Source organism: Solanum verrucosum, unplaced genomic scaffold, assembly GCF_900185275.1.
Source record: "Solanum verrucosum unplaced genomic scaffold, falcon-dt-bn FXZP01000008.1, whole genome shotgun sequence".
Taxonomy (NCBI): Eukaryota; Viridiplantae; Streptophyta; class Magnoliopsida; order Solanales; family Solanaceae; genus Solanum; species Solanum verrucosum.
This window is the reverse complement of record NW_026020195.1, coordinates 188,823-210,137: the sequence shown is the minus strand read 5'-3', so window position 1 is coordinate 210,137 and position 21,315 is coordinate 188,823. Positions and strand designations below refer to the sequence as shown.

The 21,315-nt window shown below is 33.1% G+C and overlaps 3 protein-coding genes and 1 pseudogene across 3 annotated transcripts; 3 read left to right on the top strand and 1 right to left on the bottom strand.

Moving 5' to 3' along the window:
* Window positions 1–4,902: 4,902 nt before the first annotated feature.
* On the top strand, window positions 4,903–7,299 carry LOC125829636 (uncharacterized). Its single transcript, XM_049508829.1, has one exon. The coding sequence runs from the start codon at window positions 4,903–4,905 to the stop codon at window positions 7,297–7,299; it is 2,397 nt and encodes a 798-aa protein (XP_049364786.1).
* Window positions 7,300–7,438: 139 nt separating this feature from the next.
* LOC125829635 (ribonuclease 1-like) lies at window positions 7,439–8,346 on the top strand. Its single transcript, XM_049508828.1, has 3 exons — window positions 7,439–7,666; window positions 7,757–8,228; window positions 8,333–8,346. Exons 1-3 carry the CDS (start codon window positions 7,439–7,441, stop codon window positions 8,344–8,346), a joined length of 714 nt encoding a protein of 237 aa, XP_049364785.1.
* Window positions 8,347–13,586: 5,240 nt separating this feature from the next.
* LOC125829634 (F-box/kelch-repeat protein At3g23880-like) lies at window positions 13,587–14,702 on the top strand. The gene has a single exon (XM_049508827.1). It carries the CDS (start codon window positions 13,587–13,589, stop codon window positions 14,700–14,702), a length of 1,116 nt encoding a protein of 371 aa, XP_049364784.1.
* A 1,359-nt stretch (window positions 14,703–16,061) lies between these two features.
* LOC125829633 (uncharacterized) lies at window positions 16,062–17,177 on the bottom strand (annotated as a pseudogene).
* Between the last annotated feature and the right edge of the window lie 4,138 nt (window positions 17,178–21,315).

Sequence of the window (21,315 nt, the reverse complement as noted above, 5' to 3'; positions counted from 1 at the left end):
TGAATGAGTAAATCTTTTGGATTTGTTGGCCTTGATTTGTTCCTTGCTGATCTGTCTTCATGATCCTCTGCTCTAAATATATTTCCTTCCATGTTTATCCTGTTGATGTTACTTTTCCTTTTTGTGAGTCCAACTGATCTTATGTCCTGCAATCATTATCAAAACATTAATGCTAACAAAATGTTCCTTATAGCTCTTGCATTGTTAATGTTAAGATAGTCGTCGAGGCAGCTGAAAAGAGAAGTAAAAGGAAAACTCTAGCCACTTTTAATATTAACTTGTTATCTCATTCATCTACAGTAACTTGTCTAATCGACATCTTACTTCTTTATTATTTTTCATCAAAAAAAAGAAAAGAAAGAATGTTATTGATGGACGATCACTTATATTCAAGAATTCACCAACCCCACTATGTTATTGGGTATGTAATGCAGTCGTTGCTTTCAGAATGAGAATTAGTTACATTCATTATGTTTAGGCAATTAGTATTAGTATCATACTCTATATAGCCTGCATTCAAGTTTACATATCTCTTTTATAACTCAAATGGTTTGGATTTCTTTTTACCTAATTTTTTGATGTAAATACTTTAGTCATAATTAAAGAGTTATGGGGGGATTGTTCTTGTTAAAATTCAAATGTTCCCGAATAAAACTAGAGTTTTTGATAAGAGTGTACCAATTTTTGCAGACGGATTTGAACCTAGATAATTACTTTACAGACGATCTAAGTAAAACTTTCCTGATTGAATATTCGAGAAAATCCCTGCCATTATCATTGGTATCCATACCAATACAGCCTCGATATTTCCATTCAAGAACACGCAAAAAAAAATAAAATTAATAAATAAATGAAAAGTTCGCCATCTAAAATTGTAGTCCTTTAACTTAATGGTAATTGTTATTTATACTAGTATAGTAGATTTTGTACCACATTAATTAGTCTCACTGATTTTATTAATACTTAGTTATATTCTACATTTTAGTCATGTAGATCTAAAAAAAAGAATAGCTCTTAAGAGAAGGAAATAAATAAGTAAGAAATGTGAGCAATTTGCCAAAAGAATAATTTTTGAATAAAGTCATGTTAGTACTATACTAGTTAATTGATCTGCATTCTACTCATGTTCTAGGGATTCGTTGAAAATATTCAAACATAGCCTAGACGAAACTGATTCTCAAGAAAGCTTATTTATCACTACTAATTATTTGAATGGATCTTATTATTGACCGTTAACGGAAATTCCTAAATTCAGCGGTCTTTCAAACGTGTTTCATATGTATCTTATTGATATCAAAATATAGACCGATAAATTCATGTATTTGGTCTCAATATATATATGCATTGATACATTTATTAATTGCTTCTAAGTATCATCATGATCGAGCAGTAAGAAGGGAGAACAGGGGAAACAAATAAATTTATCACTGATCAAGGAATACCCTCCCTAATTGCATGCATCTAATTAATTAATTATTATTTTCTTTTATTTTCAGACAATTTATCACTGATCAAGGAAGCTTGCTTATCGGAGAGTAGCTAATAAATATCATTTTTGTCATCTATGTTCCTTTTAAAACGATATTATTACTCCATATATTATGTTGTGGATGAGTCTACGTTCCTTTAAAATATTATTATGTTATGAATGATATACTTACTTTTATATATATATATAACGACGTCGTACATCAAGTGAAGTTTTTATTTATTACAAACAAATACTCATTGTAGAGTATTTTTTTTTAATTGAATAATTGTCATCATCACGTACACTATAATTGTTTCTATTTACATTGTGCAGGAAAATGACAACATATTTATACAATCGCAAGGAAGCCCTAGCTGTTATGTGCAACAACAACAATTATTTACAATATAATATACAAAAAATAGTACGCTTGATGCTATAGTGAAGTTTCTCAACCTATAATTTGCCGATTGAGAGAATGATCCCTACAAGATGCACTTGGATTGAAAAGCTATGAATTCTCACGGAATTTGTGATCATGTGACATAACACATTAGTGTATGCATATCGAATAAAGACAATTTCTTAAACGTAATCATACTCGATACAATGTTATTAAAGTTGGTATAATAATAGATTTTGGGGCTACTGCTATAATTTTCCACTTAGTATGAAGTGGGATACAAAATATTTGTATTTTTTAGTAAATAAATATTTACGTCGTCATTTACTTATTTTTGTTCATTACAAGTTAGTATTAGTCAAACCCAACAACACACATTTTCAGTCCTATATGGGCATACACATAACACACATTCTCAAGTCCTATATGGGCATATGCACAACAACACACATTCTCAGTACGTGCAACAACACACATGCATTTTCAGCCCTATATGGGCATACGCACAACAGCACGTACACATTCTCATTTCTATATGGGCATATGCACAACAACACACATTCTCAATCCAACAAGCCAAAACAATGGAATCCCTGCTGCCTCGACCACTGTCTTCACATTAACAATGCAGGAGTTATAAGGAAAATAAAAGGTAATTTTATGTCTGACAATGTCAATAACAGATGCAACATTAATTAAAAGACACTTAGGATGAGCCACTTTAATAAAAATTAAAATGCTCACAATCACCGACAACTTAAGAGTATAAAAACACTACTGTCACACACGATAATCTCATATTGCACATAATTAAAGCTAGAATGAACCATAAATAAATAACATGTAGTAAATGTTATCCAATATGCTTAAAGCTCTTATTGAAATTTAATATCTGGCCGACACTTTTGTCAAACAACGACTGAGATGGAGCTCACTATTCCCTTGTCGTTTAATTGTTACTAAGCTCTCTTTATAATAGTAAATCCCACAACCACCACACTTTGGATCTGACTTCAGGCCCGGATGACGAAATTCAAAAAGTCTCGTCTTGTTTGTCCTAACATTATATGAGATTCACAAAAATGATTACATATTATGAACAAAATAATGTTCATACAAAAAACATCACAACTTAAATCTAGTATACATAAACAAAATCAGAAAATGTCATTTACAGTTTCATTGTTCTTTTTTTTTTACATTTCAGTAATATACAAATACAAACAATAAATCGTAAAGAATACTAATCAGAACGATTCCATCTACCAGCATGTTTAATTAATATAGATAAGATGCGTCCATTACAACAAAATGAAGATTATTCAACCTAAAAAATTTGAATCTATTTGTGAGTGACGCCAAATTTTGGAAAAAAAATCAAAGAGAGAGAAATGTTTGAACAAAATGAATAAAATCTAATTTTTTTAAATTAATGTTAACAGATTTAAGTGAAATAAGGAAAATAAATATTCCTAATTTGTTTGAATCTCCTAAATTTATGTCAATTAACAATTGTCATCAATGAATTCAAAATTAGTTAATACATCTTTATCCATTTTTTTATCTTTTTATTTTTTTCAAAATCAATTTTTTATTCTTTTTTATCTTTTTATTTTTTTCAAAATTGATTTTTTACATTACTTAAAAAACTCTTTTTAATAAATTGTTAGAACCTGAAATTATTTATTGTTATAACCTAAAAGAATCATTATATTGTTATAACTTGAAATTATTAGTCTTATACATGTCATTTATAAAATTTTCACCACAAATAATAATAATTTTGTATCAAACTTAATACATATATACACATAACTGTTTACCTAAACTTAGTACAAAGATGTATGATTTATTGATATGATTGATATATATCAGTCGTGGCTGATGTCACAAAAGAGATGGATACAATTTTTTTATATATATATATATATATATATATATATATAATATATATATATATATATATTGAATTGAAGAATTAATATTAGTAGGTAGGTAGGGCTAAAATAAGGATTTTTCTGACTGGTAGTTGTGTAGTGTGGATAGACATATTTGGTTATGAGTAAATGAGTATGTTGTATTTAAGATCGAGTTGATAATGTTAGTATAAATAGATGAGTGAGAGATGCATATCGATAGATAAAATATGGAGTACTTGACGACAGGGGCGGATCTACGTTGAACCAAGGGGGTTCATCCGAACCTCCATCGTCGAAAAATTACACTATATATATACGATTAAATTTTTTATTTATGTGTATATATATAATATTGAATCCCCTGAACATACACCAAAGGCGTAGCTCAGCGGCGTTGGGGGTTCAAGAATTCGCGCTCCTGACCGTTAGGTCGCGTGTTCGAATCCGAACAGAGGCAATTTTTTATCAGCCTTTTATTTTAGGCGGGAATTTAAGATTTATTAGTTTAATCCCTAATTATAAAGTCAAATATTAAAAAGCCCTTTTCTTCTTTATTAAAAACCTGATAATCCCTAATTACAAAGTCAAATATTAAAAAACCTTTTCTTCTTTTAGGATTTTTTCACGTTTTTTTTTTTCATTGTTCTTCTTCCTTGCTCTGGCTGCTGCTTGTCACTACAGGCTGCTGCTGGCTGCTCCTTGTCACTGCTGCTTGGTCATTATTGAAATCTTGAAGTCTATATCCGCAATCGTTTCTTTCATCTCCATTAATAATTACTTTGGTATGTTTTTGGTTCCCTTTTTTCTTACTAGATTTCTATATACCTTATTTCATTATTTCTTGATATGCTTTCTTTTAGTTGGCTGAATTATTGATATCATTGAAGTTTCATTTTTTTTGTTTGGCTAATTTAATATATTTTCTTAATCTAAAATTGGAGAGATAGAGAAATATAATGTAATAATCCAATAACCATTGCTTAAGCTTTTTGGTTTTGGTCCTTCTTGTGTGTATGTTTTTTTTTTTAATAGTTTTGACTTTTGAATGTGTGTTTATTTCTCTTAAATTCTAACTAAACTTTTACTTTACAATCCAGTCTTAATATTCAATGAAGAAGTATTTTACCCCAATATCGAAATCCAGTTTAGCCTCTCATAGTCATAGTCAATCTAACCAAGAAGAAAATGTCAATCATTCTGAAGTACCATCACATTCTTCTCAAGAATTTGATTTGAGTACTTTAAAGTTTGATCCCGGTGAAAGAACTCCAATATTGAATTATCATCCAAATCATCGTGATGTTATTAGAAGGGCATACCTTGTGAATGGTCCTTGTCAACCTCGCTTGGAGGTGCATGAGTACCCTCAAACAAATATTTCTGGAGCAATGCGTCGTTTTAATCATGAATGGTTTGATGATGTATATCATGATTGGTTGGAGTACAGTGTTAGTAAAGATGCAGCCTATTGTTTGTATTGCTATCTATTTAAAGATCACAATATTAATCAAGGTGGAGGCGAAGTATTTTCATGTACAGGATTTAAGAATTGGAATAAAAAGAGTGGTCTTGACAAGCATATTGGTCTGCAAAATAGCCCACATAATCGATCAAAAAAGAAATGTCAAGATTTACTACGGCAACAACAGTCGATTCAATCTGCATTTGAGAGACAATCTAATCAAATTAAACATGGATATTATATCCGCTTAAGTGTTTCGGTTGATGTAGTAAGACTTCTCATAACTCAAGGACTTGCATTTCGAGGTCATGATGAATCTAAATCATCACTTAGTAGGGGTAATTTTCTTCAGATTCTCTCATGGTATGCAAAAAGATGTGATAAAATTCATGATTATGTACTTGAACATGCCCCTCAAAATGATCAAATGACTTCTCCAATAATTCAAAAAGATATTGTGACTGCATGCAAGATAGAAACAGTTAAAGCTATTCTCGAGGAACTAAATGGTGATTACTTTGCCTTACTAGTTGATGAATCTTTTGATATTTCACGCAAGGAGCAAATGGCTATTGTATTACGATATGTTGATAGAATGGGATTCGTGATGGTGCGACTTATTGACATTATTCATATTCAAGATACTAGTGCATTATCCTTGAAAGAGACAATTATTAATTTACTTGCTCAACATTCTTTGAGTCCATCACGTGTGCGTGGACAATGTTACGATGGGGCAAGCAATATGCAAGGTGAGGTCAATGGACTTAAAATGTTGATTAGGCAAGAAAGTAGATCGGCTCATTCTATACATTGTTTTGCTCATCAACTTCAACTAACTCTTGTTGGGATCTCTAAAAAGTGTGTTGAAGTGGGAAAACTTGTAGTATTGGTCTCAAATATTTTTAATGTATTGGGATCTTCTTTTAAGCGTATGGATGATTTACGAGATTCTCAAAAAGCAGCAATTCAAGATGCATTAGATATGGGTGAATTGACAACCGGTAGGGGCTTGAATCAACAACTTGGTCTTTTAAGAGCTTGTGATACTCGTTGGGGATCTCATTATAAATCCTTTAACAATTTTATTCTTATGTTTGGCTCTATTGTTGAAGTTCTTGAATCACTTGCTCTTGATGCACGAAGTATGGATGAAAGAGCCAAGGCAATGGGACATCTTGAATCTTGTCAAACATTTGAGGTTGCGTTCATGTTGCATTTGATGAGAGATGTATTAGCAATCACAAATGAGCTCAATAAATGCTTACAAAGAAAGGAGCAAGATGTTGCAAATGCCATGCTACTTGTTGAAGTAGCAAAGAAAAGGTTGCAAGTTTTAAGGGATGATGAATGGAATTCTCTTATTGCTAAGGTATCTATATTTTGTACCAAACATGAAATTTTGATACCTAACTTTGAGGAGCCATATGTTAGCTCTTTAAGATCACGGCGAAGACTTGCTCACTATACAGTCTTACATCATTACCGTGTTGAAGTGTTTTGCAATATTATTGATTGGCAACTTCAAGAGCTTAATGATCGTTTTAATGAGGTATCTACTGATTTGCTCCATGGAATTGCTTGTTTGAATCCAATTAACTCGTTTTCAAGTTTTGACAGCAAAAAAATAATGAGGATGGCTGAATTATATCCAGATGATTTTGATGAATTTAATATGGATACTCTTGAGAATCAACTTGCAAGTTACATTGTTGATGTTCGTGATGTTGATGAAAGGTTCTCTGATCTAAATGGACTTTGTGATCTTTCCAAAAGATTAGTCCAAACAAAAAAACATTCAAATTATCCTTTGGTGTTCCACTTAGTGAAACTTGCTCTACTTCTACCAGTTGCCACTGCATCCGTTGAAAGAGCTTTCTCGGCAATGAAGTTTATCAAGAATGACTTGCGAAGTCAAATGAGTGATGATTTTTTTAGTGGTTGTTTGGTGCCTTTTGTAGAAAAAGATGTATTTGATAGTATTCCTAATGATGCTATTATTAAGACATTTCAAGATATGAAACCTCGTAGAGTACAATTGTAATGATCTATTTAAGTTTTTAGATATATGTATGTGCCTATTATTTATGTGATTAATCTTTTTTTTTGAACCCCCTTGATGAAAATCCTCCCTCCGCCACTGCTTGACGATGTTGTTTGCTACTGTTATAATAATAATAATTATGAGTGCATCGTCTGAATTAATTACTAAACCACCAATAACTAATTACCATCATATGCAGATGATTATGCAATGGCCTCCAACCTTTTGTGGGAGGCCAGATAAACCGTGCAAGCCCTCCGTAAAAATGTCGGATTTCTCAATCCATGGCCTTTGGCCAGGGAATGCTACAGGTCACACTCCTTTTACGTGTAATGTTCCTGAAAATCCAACGACGGTCGAAAAAGTGGTACGACACGTGCATGTATAATTATTAATTTTATTATTTCTATATATATAATATTTCTAATACTATTATATTATATTATATTATATACAGTGGTTAAATGACAGGAGCCTAAAGAATTTCTTGGGGCTGTATTGGCCTTCTTTGGAGGCTCGCTGGACTGACGAAAAGTTATGGAAGCATGAGTGGGCCAAGCATGGGTATTGCACATCAGAAATCGTCCCAGATGTTGAATATTTTAATGGGGCGATAACATTTGCGAGACGACTGAAAGATATGCTTAAAATATTAGAGAATGGTAAAATGGGTCCGAAAAATCATCCTGCTTACACCGTAATGGGTATGAAGACATTTATCTCTGAACAAGTGTTAAAAGATAAAAATATTGATGTTTACATCTCATGTGATCATCAGCGGGCCACTTCTTCTAACGTCTTCTTCTTGAAGCAAATTCACTTCTGTTTGGACAAATCGCTCAACACATTCATATCTTGCCCCAAAAGTACAGCCACAAGAGGTTGTGGTAGAGTAGACGATCAAAATCTCATATTTCCTATTAGTCTACGTACGTACGTAAAATATTATTAATATATACTATACTCCCATCCCTAGCATATATGTAATTATATTAACTATTTGTTTTTTTTTCTTTTCTTAATTAATTTTCAGGCAAGGAAGCTTAATTATCAAAGATCGGATCGGAGACTAATATATATATATATATATAAATCTCTGTCGTCTATGTTCCTAGCTTTTAAAACAATATTATAATATATAGTTGATCGATGATGGTTACATTTTACTAATATTAATAATACTATTATTATGTTGTGGATGATATATATATGCACTTACTTAATCATTATTATATTATATATGTGGACGATTTTGAGTTTTTGCAGGGTCGGAAGCATGAGTACCACTGACCAATTCTACATTGAAAGTTTGTCATCACAAATGTAGCTCCCTCGTGTGTTAATTTGAGAAGAAGGATTTGAATATATAATAGATTTGATGGGCTGTTATTATAAGTAAAGATTGTATAAGTTGAACGTCATATATAATACCCTTGAATTTATTAATGATTTGTCAAATTAAACAATATATTCTAAATGATGAATGGTGTAACAAGTTAATATATATGCTACACTTTTCCTTCTCTCTTTTCACAATATATATATATATATATATATATATATATATACAAGACAAATATATTCATAAATGGCCAATATAGTTTTTCTAAATTAGTAATAAAAAAAGATATAGACATGAGAAAGAGAAATGAGCAATAATCCATTGAGACATCAATCAATACAAATAAAAACTTCATTGTGACACTTAATTCAAACTTACTTGGCCGATACATGTGCTTAAGCTTCATGTCAAAAGCCCAGAAGTGCCATCATTGGGGTAAAAATGTACAAAGTGTTTTAAAAAGGTATAGTTATGGAAAAAAATCAAATTTGAATACAACTTAATTTTGATTAATTTTCCAAAATTGATTTGTAACATAAAATTTTTAATTAAAATATCCCAAAAAGTAACATGTGCAGACTCTGATTTTGCGTATAAATCTTCTCCCAATTGTATAAACAACCTTTGCTTCATTCCTCTTCCAATTACCGCGTATCTTTACCGTTCAACCACCACCAAACTGTCGTAAGGTCCATCACCGGTGGAGCCAAATTAACTGCAAAATTCTTTTCGATCACTCAGCGAATTCTTCATCAAACAACTCGAGGCTTCCTATGAAAGGTGTGTTTAGATCTGTTTGATTTTGGAATAATATCTCATTTATTTTGGGGGATTTTTTCTTGTGTGGTACTACAATGGCTACGCGTAGGACTTTTTCTGAAGAATCATTAAGATAGATTCTATTGAGTTTGCCTGTGAAATCGTTGCTAAGATTCAAATGTGTATGCAAAAATTGGGGAAGTCTTATCAATAACCCTAGCTTTACTATAGACCACTTGAATTTAAGTAAGAAGAAGAAGCCTCCGCAACACTTGATTTATGATTATGTATAATATACAATTATCTAACCGATATACATATACAATTCACCTTTCTCCCACTCTCTGCCCTCTCTCGGTGGCCTCTCTCCTCCCTTTCCCAATCTCGCTCGCCTCTCTCCTCCCTCTCCCGATCTCGCTTGCCATATATACAAATGCATATATACAATTATCTAACCGATATACATATACAATTTACCTCTCTCTGATCTTTGCCCTCTCTTGCTCGCCTTTATCCTCTCTCTCCCAGTCTCGCTCGCCTCTCTCCTCTCTTGTAACATCCAGCAATATGAAATAATTGAAGAGGCTTAGAATTGGAAATTTTCATTTTTTTTGGAAAGAATTTAAAGTTTTGGAAATTTTGGCTAAGTATGGAAAATGTGAAATTTTGGCCAACTTTGAACAGCCATAAATTCTAGCTCAGGATGAGTTAGGTGGAATTCCAGTTATGGTTGCAAAGTTCGTGGAACGACCTTTCCAACGCCACCGAGTTTGCTCGATTCCGAGTTCGTATGAGGGAGTTATGACCTTTGAAAGTTGGGCAATTGACAAGGAAATCCGTCCGGGAATCATTAAGGGCATTTTAGTCTTTTCCCTAGCCAATTCTTTTGAGCTCATATTGTTGTATTAGGATGATCTTTGGATCATTTTTGTCCCATTTTTGAAAGAGAAGAGTTAGGGTTCTTGAGATTGAAGAAGAGAAGAAGGAGAAGAAGAAGAAGAGAAGAAAGAGGAGATTTGTCAAGACCATTGTGGATTTTCGTCGGGGGTGATCCCTATCAAGGTATGTGAGTTTTTCGTGTGGGTTGATCCTTTCCCTCACACATACCAAGTTTATTCTATGCTTTGAGAAAAGATTGGGAATTGTTGTTGAAGTGTCGAAGTTGTTAGTTGTTGTTGATATTGTTGTTGAGGTTGTTGAAGTTATTGTTCGTTGTGAGGCTTGATTGGGTTGTGCATTAAGTTAAAACCTATTGTATGTTGAGGGGATTGTGATTCTAAGAGCTTTGACCCTTTAAAGGTTGATCCACCATCGATTTGCAGAAATTTCTGGGCTGTCGATCCCCATCTACGGGACTGACCTACGGACCGTAGATCGATCGACGGTCCGTACTGGTCAACCGTCAATCGGAACAGAAGTTGGTTTTTGGGGCATCGATCTACGGTCACGACCTACGGTCCGTGGCCTGACCTACGGACCGTAAGTCAGGACCGTAGGTCAACACTTAGTCATTTTCTTAAATGAATTCTGGGGAAAATCTCTGACGCAATCCACGGACCTGCAGTACGGACCGTAAGTCCATCTACGGTCCGTCGATGGCACCCGTAAGTCCCATCTGTGTCACCAGAAATCTGAAGTCTCAGCCAAGTTTCCCCTCTTCTTTTCTCACTTTCTCATGCATGTTCCAAAGTAATTCACCTATGTTTTATAGTTGTTTTCGACGTTCCAAAGTGCGTCTAAGCGTTCAAGAATCCTTCCATAACATGTGATCGAACACCTTGAATTCATAATTCCGATTCAAGGAAAGATAGTTTCAAGTCGAGCAAGGGTCTCAGTTTCAAGTTAAGTCATGAGTTTAAAGTTAAGTTCTCTTTTTAAAAACTATTAGGGAACTAAGTATTCCCAAAGGAGGTTGTAAATGCTATTATATTTGAATAAGAAGGGAATCATGTTTTCTTTCCCCAAAGGAGCCTTTGGGCTAAAGTTTTGAGTAATTATCTCAATCAAAGAGAGAAGTTATTTTAAAAGCATGAGCCAAAGTATTTTTGGGAGTAGTATTGAGCACCGAATTGGGGACACGAGTTCATATTAACTCAACTCTCCATAAGAACCATGCGCCAACATGGGACTTGTCGTATCATTCTTTTTAGATGATCACGTAAGATTAGGCTAGTGGATCCACTAAGCAAAAGTAAGGTCCTATATCGATGGCAAGGTATAGGATGGTCCTTTGGCAACGTGAGGTAAAACGTTGTATCATCACTAAGGCTCGTAGTGGTGGTTGTCGGTTAAAGAACCTCCCACAAAAGCTGTATTATGTTTATAAAAGAAAAGTTGAGTTTGTTATCATTTTATCCTTAACGACCTAAGTTGTTTACATTCTTTTACCAGATTATTATGTATGGCTTGCGTCTTATTGCTTTACTTTGAGTCCAGTTATTTATATGAGTTGTTCAGAGTCAAGGTAAGTGATCTCCTGTTCTCCTTTCAAGCTTAAGTTGTGGTTCAGCTTTTCCAGCTCACATATTCGTACATTCCATGTACTGATGCCAGTTGGCCTGCATCGTCTTATGATGCAGATACAGGTACCCCGGATCAGCATCCTGCGCGTCGTTGATCCAGCTGAGCACTCCAGAGTCTGTGGTGAGCCTCCTTGCATTTCGGAGGACTCAATTATTTCGTGTACTTAGTTTTGTTCTATTAGGATGTTGCGGGGTCTGTCCCCACATCCATCTCAGTATATTAGAGGCTTCAATAGACAGTCAGACAATCAGTCATTTAGTTTTGGGTCTCTCATCCATGTACATGTATATATGTGTAAATATTCTATTTTGAGACTCGAGTTGCCCTTTGGGCCATATTTTTATTAGTTAAGTTGTTTATGTCTTTGCATGACATTGAGTTATTCTGTTGAGTTAGGCTTCCGCTGAGTTAAGAAAGCCAGGCCAAGGGTTCGCCTGGGGCCAGCAATGGTCTCCCGGTGCCGGTCCCGCCCAGGGTGTAGGCTCGGGGCGTGACATCTCTCTTCCAGTCTCGCTCGCCTCTCTCCTCCCTATAACATGTAACTACGAATTGTAATTATCAAACTATAGCTATGGAGAGTAATTAGGCTATTTTTGAGTGGCTATATGTGAAAATTCCTCTTTTTAATATTAGTTTGTTATACCATTCATTTAGAATAAATTATCCAAAACAATTTGATTTGACAATTCATTATTTTTACCTTTATCGACACTTTGCTTCTTTATTATTTTTCATCTAAAAAAGAAAAGAACAAGCCCACGGCCCAATCATGTCAAACCAAAATTCTCTTTTATTTTGTAATCAAACATGCCCACGGCCCAATACTCATCCTCATTTTCTTTTTAATTGTTATATACTGGTATTTTCTAAATTTTATACTATAACAAAAAAATAGATTTTGAATTACGAATAACAAAAAAAAATTTAAATTTTATACTATAACAAAATAGTATGTTTGAATTAAGTTTTTCTTGTTGGAAAAGCTTGAAATTTTTTGTCAAATCACCATAACTATATATTTTTTTAACAATATTTTGTTTAATTTTAGAAGTGTTCCAATAAAGTTTTTATTTGTATTGATTTGATTTATATCCCAATGGGTTAATGCTCATTTACCCCTTGTTTCTCTTTTTGCCTATATTTTTTTTTTTTATTAATTTAGAAAAGTTATAATTGATCATTTATGAATATATTTGTTCAGTTGTGAAATGAGAATAAAATGGGGAAAATATTAACTTATTTATGATCATTTTGACCATTTCTCCTTAAATGAAATTAGTAAATATGATATGTATTATTTTTTCCTAAAATTTTTGATTAATTTTCCAAAATTGATTTGTAACATAAAAATTTTAATTAAAATTTCCCAAAAAGTAACATGTGCAGACTCTGATTTTGCGTATAAATCTTCTCCCAATTGTCTAAACAACCTTTGCTTCATTCCTCTTCCAATTACCGTTGTATCTCCACTGTTCAACCACCACCAAACTGCCGTAAGGTCCATCACCGGTGGAGCCAAATTAACTGCAAAATTCTTTTCGATCACTCAGAGAATTCTTCATCAAACAACTCGAGGCTTCCTATCAAAGGTGCGTTTAGATCTGTTAGATTTTGGATTGATATCTCATTTCTTTTGGGGGATTTTTTCTTGTGTGGTACTACAATGGCTACGCGTAGGACTTTTTCTGAAGAATCATTAAGAGAGATTCTATTGAGTTTGCCTGTGAAATCGTTGCTAAGATTCAAATGTGTATGCAAAAATTGGGGAAGTCTTATCAATAACCCTAGCTTTACTATAGACCACTTGAATTTAAGTAAGAAGAAGAAGCCTCCGCAACACTTGATTTATGATTATGGTGCAGCTGATGATGCCCCTACTGTTACTTTGGTTTCCGATAAGGGTATAGATGAACAAAATTTCCAAAGGCTTGGAGATAATATTACCAACTTGTTAGGTTCTATTGATGGCGTGTTTTTCTTAGAAAGACAAATTGGTAATGACATTTTGTGTGCATTATGGAATCCAGCTAACAGAGAGGTGAGACACCTCCCTGCCGCCGCAATTAGCTTTGAATCTTTTGCAGTTGGTCGTCATTTAGTGTTCGGATTAGAGCCTATGACTAAGAATTATAAAGTGCTTTACTATAATCAAATTGAAGAATATGCAACGATCTACTCATGTTCTAGGGATTCATGGAAAATATTTGAACATAACACAGACGTACATGAAAATTCTATGATGTGTAAAGAAAACTTTTATAACACTGCTGATTATCTGAATGGATCTTATTATTGGTTGTTAAAGGAGAAGAATAATAAATGTAGGATTCTTTCATTTGACTTTGGGAATGAGGTGTTTGTAAAGATGGAAGGGCCACCACGTGGTAACGAGGATTATAGTTGGTCGGCAAATCTGATGTTGCTTGGTGACTCCGTTGGTATCTTGAACTTTGTCGACGGGTTTGTTCATGATGTATGGGTAATGATACAACCAGGCGTTTGGAACAAACTGCTGACCTTTCATCTCACTGCGCGTACTAAGTCATTTTATGACAACTCTTTTATTTTGGTAACTAGAAGTTCCCGGCTGGTCTCATATAATGTTAGGACAAACAAGACGAGGCTTTTTGAATATCGTCATCCAGACCTGAAGTCGATTTCAAATTGTGATGGCTGTGGGGTTTACTATTATAAAGAGAGCTTAGTAACAATTAAACGACAAGGGAATAGTGAGCTCCATCTTAGTCATTGTTTGACAAAAATGGTAAACAAATATTAAATTTCAATAAGAGCTTTAAGCATATTGGATAACATTTACTACATGTTATTTATTTATGGTTCATTCTAGCTTTAATTAGGTGCAATATGAGATTATCGTGTGTTTTTATACTCTTAAGTTGTTGGTGATTGTGAGCATTTTAATATCATTAATTTTTATGAAAGTGAAGTGTATTTTAATTAATGTTGCATCGGTTATTGACATTGTTAGACGTAAAATTACCTTTTATTTTTCTTATAACTACTCTTGCATTGTTAATGTGAAAACAGTCGCTGAGGCAATTGTGATTCCATTGTTTTGGCTTGTTGGACTGAGAATGTGTGTTGTTGCGTAATACAATACTTGTTAACCGTCTTAGTTAGTTCACTCAATAGTCAAGATATTAGTAACATGAGTATAATGGTTCTTTGTACATTTTTCAGACAAATGATAACTTGTTTGATTGATCATTTATAACTCAAATGGTTTGGATTTCTTTTTATCTAATTTTTATGTAAATACTCTAGTGTTTGTGCATAATTCATTTTTATTTAACACAATCAAACAATGCATCACTACTAAAAAAACTGTAAAAAGAGACTTAAAAAAGAGACCTCATGAGGTCTCTTTTCTGAAAAAAGAGACCTAAAAAGAGACCTCAACGGTAGGTCGATATAATGTAGGTGACTTTTTTGTAGAGACCTCATGAGGTCGCCAAACAGAGACCTCACGACGTCACTAATAAATTTTCCAATTTTTTTTAAAAAGAGACCTCATTAGGTCGCAATTTCATAATTTACATTTGTTTTATTTTTAATAAAGGTGGCCTCATGAGGTCACTATTATATTATTTATTTTTATTTTATATTTAAAAAGAGAGACCTCACAAGGCCGCTTTATCTCATAGCCTAAAAAATGAAATTGCCAAAAAGAGACCTCGTGAAGTCTCTTTACTGCATTTCTAAAAAATAAACTGCAGAAAGGAGACCTCCTGAGGTCTCTCTACTGTATTTCTAAAAAATAAAATGCAGAAAAGAGACCTCATGAGATCTCTTTTATGAAATTTCTGGAAAATAAAATGCAAAGAAGAGACCTCTTTTTCTGGAAAAAGCTAACAGCTTGTAACTGTTTTTGCAGCTGCTCATCACCGTCATATTAATTCAATACCTTTTTAATTAGCTAAATCAAGCTCAAAGAGTTTCCAACAATCAACTAATACAACACATTTACTAAATATTCTCTTATCAACTCAATATGCAACTCACCTTCAACGTAATCCGAAATTGAACGAAAAATCATAAAATCCATAAGTTATATAATAGGATTTCAATGTTATCATGCATTCACAAAAAAAATAAGTCCCATAAAAAAGTCATAAAGTAAAGAACTTAGATTATCTATTACAACTCTAAACTTCACTAATGTGGTAGTGTGTTTGCCACATGATCCTCATCTTCTTCATCACTACTAGACTCATCTGTCATATTTCTTTGTTGACCATAGACTGGATATCGAGTAGGTTGAGACCGAGAGGGTTGAGGAGGGAAAATGACGTCATTGGAACAAGGGGGAATCCCTCCTGAAGCAAGTAATGCATCTAATTGAGCCTTAAGACCCTCATACTCTATGTCCCTGTGCCTTTCCCTAGCCCACGAGTCTTGGACTTGGCTAGATAGCTCAGCTATCTTTTGCTCCATAGCTAAATTTTTCTTCATCGATTCATCATCATAGGAACTACTTAGGCCTTCAAACTCAGAATGATATTCACAAAAGGTTTGTTGTGGCATGCCATAGGCATACTCATATCTACTCGGCCCACCAATCAAGTCTAGCCACACTCTCTCAGCCTGTTTTTGGGTAAGTGGCATACCTCGATTTCTTCTGGTTAAGTTTGTCGTAAATCCTCCAAAACTTGAAGATATCGATTTTAAATTGAATGGTATTATTATTAGAATATAAATTTAGAAAGCAAGTAACTATTAGTTTAAATTAGAGGCTTACATAGGTCAATTCAGCTCGCGGCTCAACCCACACGTCTGGATCTTCGAGATTTTTCTTCTTTCTTATGTGTGTTGCCCTGAATGCCTCAGTCTAAGTTACCAATCTTCCTAGTTCCTTTTCCTACATATTGAACTAATTAAGTTATAATCAAGAGTAATTAAATATTAATACCTAAAATATATAAAAACTTACAGAAAAATGATACATACCAATTTCCTCCTCATACTTCCTTGACTTTGAGCCCCACTTGTGTGTAGAGAACCACCCTTAGTAGATGGTCTAGCCTTCTTACCGATCTCACTCATTTGCTTAAATCTTGGATCCTTCGCCCTTAACAATATCTGGTTTTTCATAATTCAAACATTGACATTTATTACAAGGACACTTAAGCACACCATTACGTTGAAAAAGTTCTAGTGTCTTTGCATACTCCACAAAACCAGTGACGCCTTCTACAAATTCAGGTCTTAGCCCCATTCGACCAAAATTAGTCATTTTATACATCCAACTACGATTCATCTACATAAAGATCACAAAAAATTGAATTTGTTAAACACTAATTTATGTAATAATTTACTGAAAATCAAATTGTAACAATCCTAGTAGGGATTGCTTAACGAGGCCTTGTGCAAATGAATAAATGTATCTTTGGTGACTACAAAAGCATACTTCTCTCAACAGTTTGTCCCAAATAATGTCCACTTCCCTAAATAAATCAAAATAGAATACATCATTAAAAAAATAGTAGTAAGGTGGCACTATTACAGAAGGGTCAAGGACCTTTCTGGGCACAATGATTTCTTAACTTTCCTCTCTTCATTACTGCACAATGGTTTATATCTATAGACTATAGTATATATATAACTTTCCTCTTCTCATTACTACAACCAATAAAATAATAGGTAGATCCATATGTCATCTTAATTACTCATAAACAAAGAACAAGTCATCTTAATTGTCAATTATCAGCAAAAACATCTAATCCATACATTTTTCAGTTTAAAAACAACTAAAATACATACAACGACATAAACCAAAACAATATTAGTTCTAAGTTTGCATCAGAATTTACAACGTGATTATTTTAGATTGAGATATAAGATATAATAATCTCAAAATACAATACAAATCTTCATAACAGGTTTTATTTCTTTATTCTTAGATATTACTACCCATGTATCTTTAGGCCTTAGCCCCTCTTGACCAAATTATTCCTATTATACATCAAACTATGATCCATCTACACACAAAATTTGAATTTTTCAAGCAAGAAATTAAGTCATCTTCCCAGTTAGTAGTATTAAGGGGATTCTTGCATTTGAGGCAGCAGCTTCAACTAGCATGATGATGATGATGATGCAGCCAATAGGCACTATTAAGGGTCAAGGACCTTTCTCGGTACAATGGTTTCTTAACTTGTCTCTCCTCATTATTGCACGATGGTTTATATCTATAGACTATAGTGTGTATATATATATATATATATATATATATAACTTTTCTCTCCTCAGTTAAAAAACAACCAAAATACATACAGAGACATGAATCAAAATGATATTAGTTCTAAATTTAAATCAGAATTCAACACATGATTATTAGGAGTTATTTAGAGTGAGATATAAGGTATAATAATCTCAAAATATAATAGAAAATCTTCATAACCGAGTTTATTTCTTTATTCTTAGATATTACTACCCATGTATCTTCTTCTAAATTATATGATACAAAACTTGCTAGCATTCATGTTAATCATCATGAGAAGTCAAAACAGGACATTAAAATAGAACAAGAGTAAAACCCAAAGTTAATTATATGTTCATGAAGTGAAAAGAGAATCACAAATTCTACTAATGCTTGCAGTAAATTGAAAGAGAGAGTCTACATTGATGGATGCTTGCAATAAATAAACAATATAGTTACAACTTGGTTTAAAGATTGAAAGATTCACCTTTATTTGCAGAGAAAGAAATCGACACCGAGAATTTGAATCGATGACGAAAGCTTTGGCTTCAAACCGAGTGAGTTCCGAAGGTGAAAACTAAAAAACTTCAAACTGATGAGAGGCTTGACAACAACCGGAGGCTACACATCTGTAAAACTATGGGGAAGAGACAAGTTAGGGTTTTTTTTAGCTTTTAGGTGAAGAGCAGGAAAGGAAATGAACTAAATTAAAAATGCCCTCTTATTTTAATTTAATAAAAATAAGAGACCTCATGAGGTCTCTTATTTTAAAATATTATTTTACAAATTTGACTAATAAAATGAGATCTCACAAGATATATAAACCTAAATTAGTATTTTTTATTTTAACAAATAGTGACCTCGTGAGGTCGCATATTTTATACAAAGACATACTATAAACTAAAAAAATTAAAATAAGTCACTTATATTATTAATTAGGAAGATTTTTTTATAAAATTGACCTCACGAGGTCTCTCCTGTTAAAAAAAAAAGAAAAAGTTATTGATGCAAATAGCGACCTAATGAGGTCTCTTTTTAGCGACCTATTTTTGAGGTCTCTTTTTTTAGGTCTCCTTTTGCAATTTTTTTAGTAGTGCATGCTTAACATTGTTAATATGAAAGTTAATACTATTTGTTTATAATACCAAAGAATCATAGAAGAATTAGTCACATTGTCTTCGACTAATTCTAACGTGTAAGGGTTGTTGGGTTTACTATTATAAAGAGAGCTTAGTAACAATTAAACGACAAGGGAATAATGAGCTCCATCTCAATCGTTATTTTACAAAAGTGGTGTCCAGATATTAAATTTCAATAAGAACTTTAAGCATATTCAATAACATTTACATACGAGATTATTGTGTGTAATTTTGTTTGTATACTCTTAAGTTGTTGGTGATTGTGAGAATTTTAATATTATTAACTTTTATTAAAGTGGCTCATCCTAAGCGTCTTTTAATTAATGTTGCATCGTGCTGCATCTGTTATTGACATTATTGTTAGATATAAAATGGTCTTTTATTTTCCTTATTGCTCTTGCATTGTTAATGTGATGAAAGACAGTCGTTGAGGCCGCTGGGATTCCAAAGAAATATATTTGGTCTGTTGTTGACCGAGTTTAGCTTCTATAGATTGAGAGATTTTAGGTTGTCCTCTGTCCAAGAATCTGAAAACATAAAAAAAATGATAAACTTTTAGATGAGATGGTCGCATAATACAATAGTCATTAACCATCTTAGCTAATTCACTCAACAATCATGATATTAGTTACATTAGTATAATGATTCCTTGAAGATTATTTTTTTGTCTTTCTTGTCAGGTCTACATCATAATGAAGCATGTTTGTTAACACCCAATTTTGACCTTCCACAATATAAATTAATCATCGAATTTTTTCAATTTCAAACGAGTTAAAATAATTAGTTTTACAAAGTTTTAAGAAAATATATAAAGTTTGCAAGTTATTTTAAATAGTTTCGTCACTTTTTATAGTTTTTAGATAATATATATGTTTTACATAATTATGTATATAATTAGTATATTTTATGAATATTCGAAAACCGTCTCAAAAAATATTTGTTTTAATTAGATATTTGGTTAATTATTTTAGTTATATAATAGTTTTTTTTTAAAATAATTAGTTTATAATTCAGTTAATTATTTTACTTTGTTAAGATTAAGAAGATCGTTAATTAATTAATCTTTATTCATCGTGTTTAAATTCTAAAATTCAATTTGGCAAATTTCTTAATTCTAATTGGCTACAATTGCAATCCTTAACCATCCTCTAATATCAATTCCAACCCATATTTAAGATCAGCTTTGGGCCATTTCAAGTGACCCAATTCAACAATTCTAGCAGCCCACTACTTCATAACAATTCCCAACCCAACATACAATATACAACAATTCCAAAACAACCAAAACCGACCCCACTCCTATACGTTCCTTCTTCCTTCTCCGTGGGACGTGAACAAACCCAGAAAGCAGAACCCTCAGCGAACAGTATGCGTACATACCCAGTACCAAACGACCCCACTGCCCATACTGGTCTTCTTCTTCCTTGCGTGTGAAATCACAGAGTCAGCAACGACTCCACACAGCACCAAACCGACCCTACCCCCTGCACGTTTTCTTCTTCTTCCTTGCGTGTGAAATCCAGCAGTCCATCAACATCCAAAACTCCCACAAAATCGCGACATTCAGCTTTTTCCCATTTCCTTTACTGTTGCTTCGAAAATAGCAGAAGAAATTCAAATTTTGTTTGAATTTTCCAACGAATTTCCCCCTAAATCGCTGAATTTCCCCTATAAATAACCCTCTACGCTCAAGTGAATATAGAGGTGTTTTTTTTTCGGAGTTGGAGTTTTCGGTAAATAGTCATTTTACACTTTAGAATTTCACATTTAGTCAGTTGATTCTAAATTTCGAAAAGGTAGTTCGCTCTAATTCTGCCCAGATTTCTTATTTGTTGTTCGTATTGGGATTTTCGGTGGAAGAATTGTTGTTCTCAAGCCCGTTGTTGTCCCAGTCGCTGCCCGGAGAAAGGTAAACGCTCCTCTCGCGATAACATCATCATTTTTATCTCTTTTTTCAATGCGACATTTTTTATATAGGAAAGTATTTATTATGTGGTTGTTTGTCGTTAGATGCTACTTGGTTGGTGATAATA

Coding starts and splice junctions, on each gene's coding strand:
- LOC125829636 (XM_049508829.1), top strand. CDS start 4,903: ATGAAGAAGTATTTTACCCCAATATCGAAATCCAGTTTAGCCTCTCAT.
- LOC125829635 (XM_049508828.1), top strand. CDS start 7,439: ATGAGTGCATCGTCTGAATTAATTACTAAACCACCAATAACTAATTAC. Junction 7,667..7,756: donor CAACGACGGTCGAAAAAGTG/GTACGACACGTG, acceptor TATTATATACAG/TGGTTAAATGACAGGAGCCT.
- LOC125829634 (XM_049508827.1), top strand. CDS start 13,587: ATGGCTACGCGTAGGACTTTTTCTGAAGAATCATTAAGAGAGATTCTA.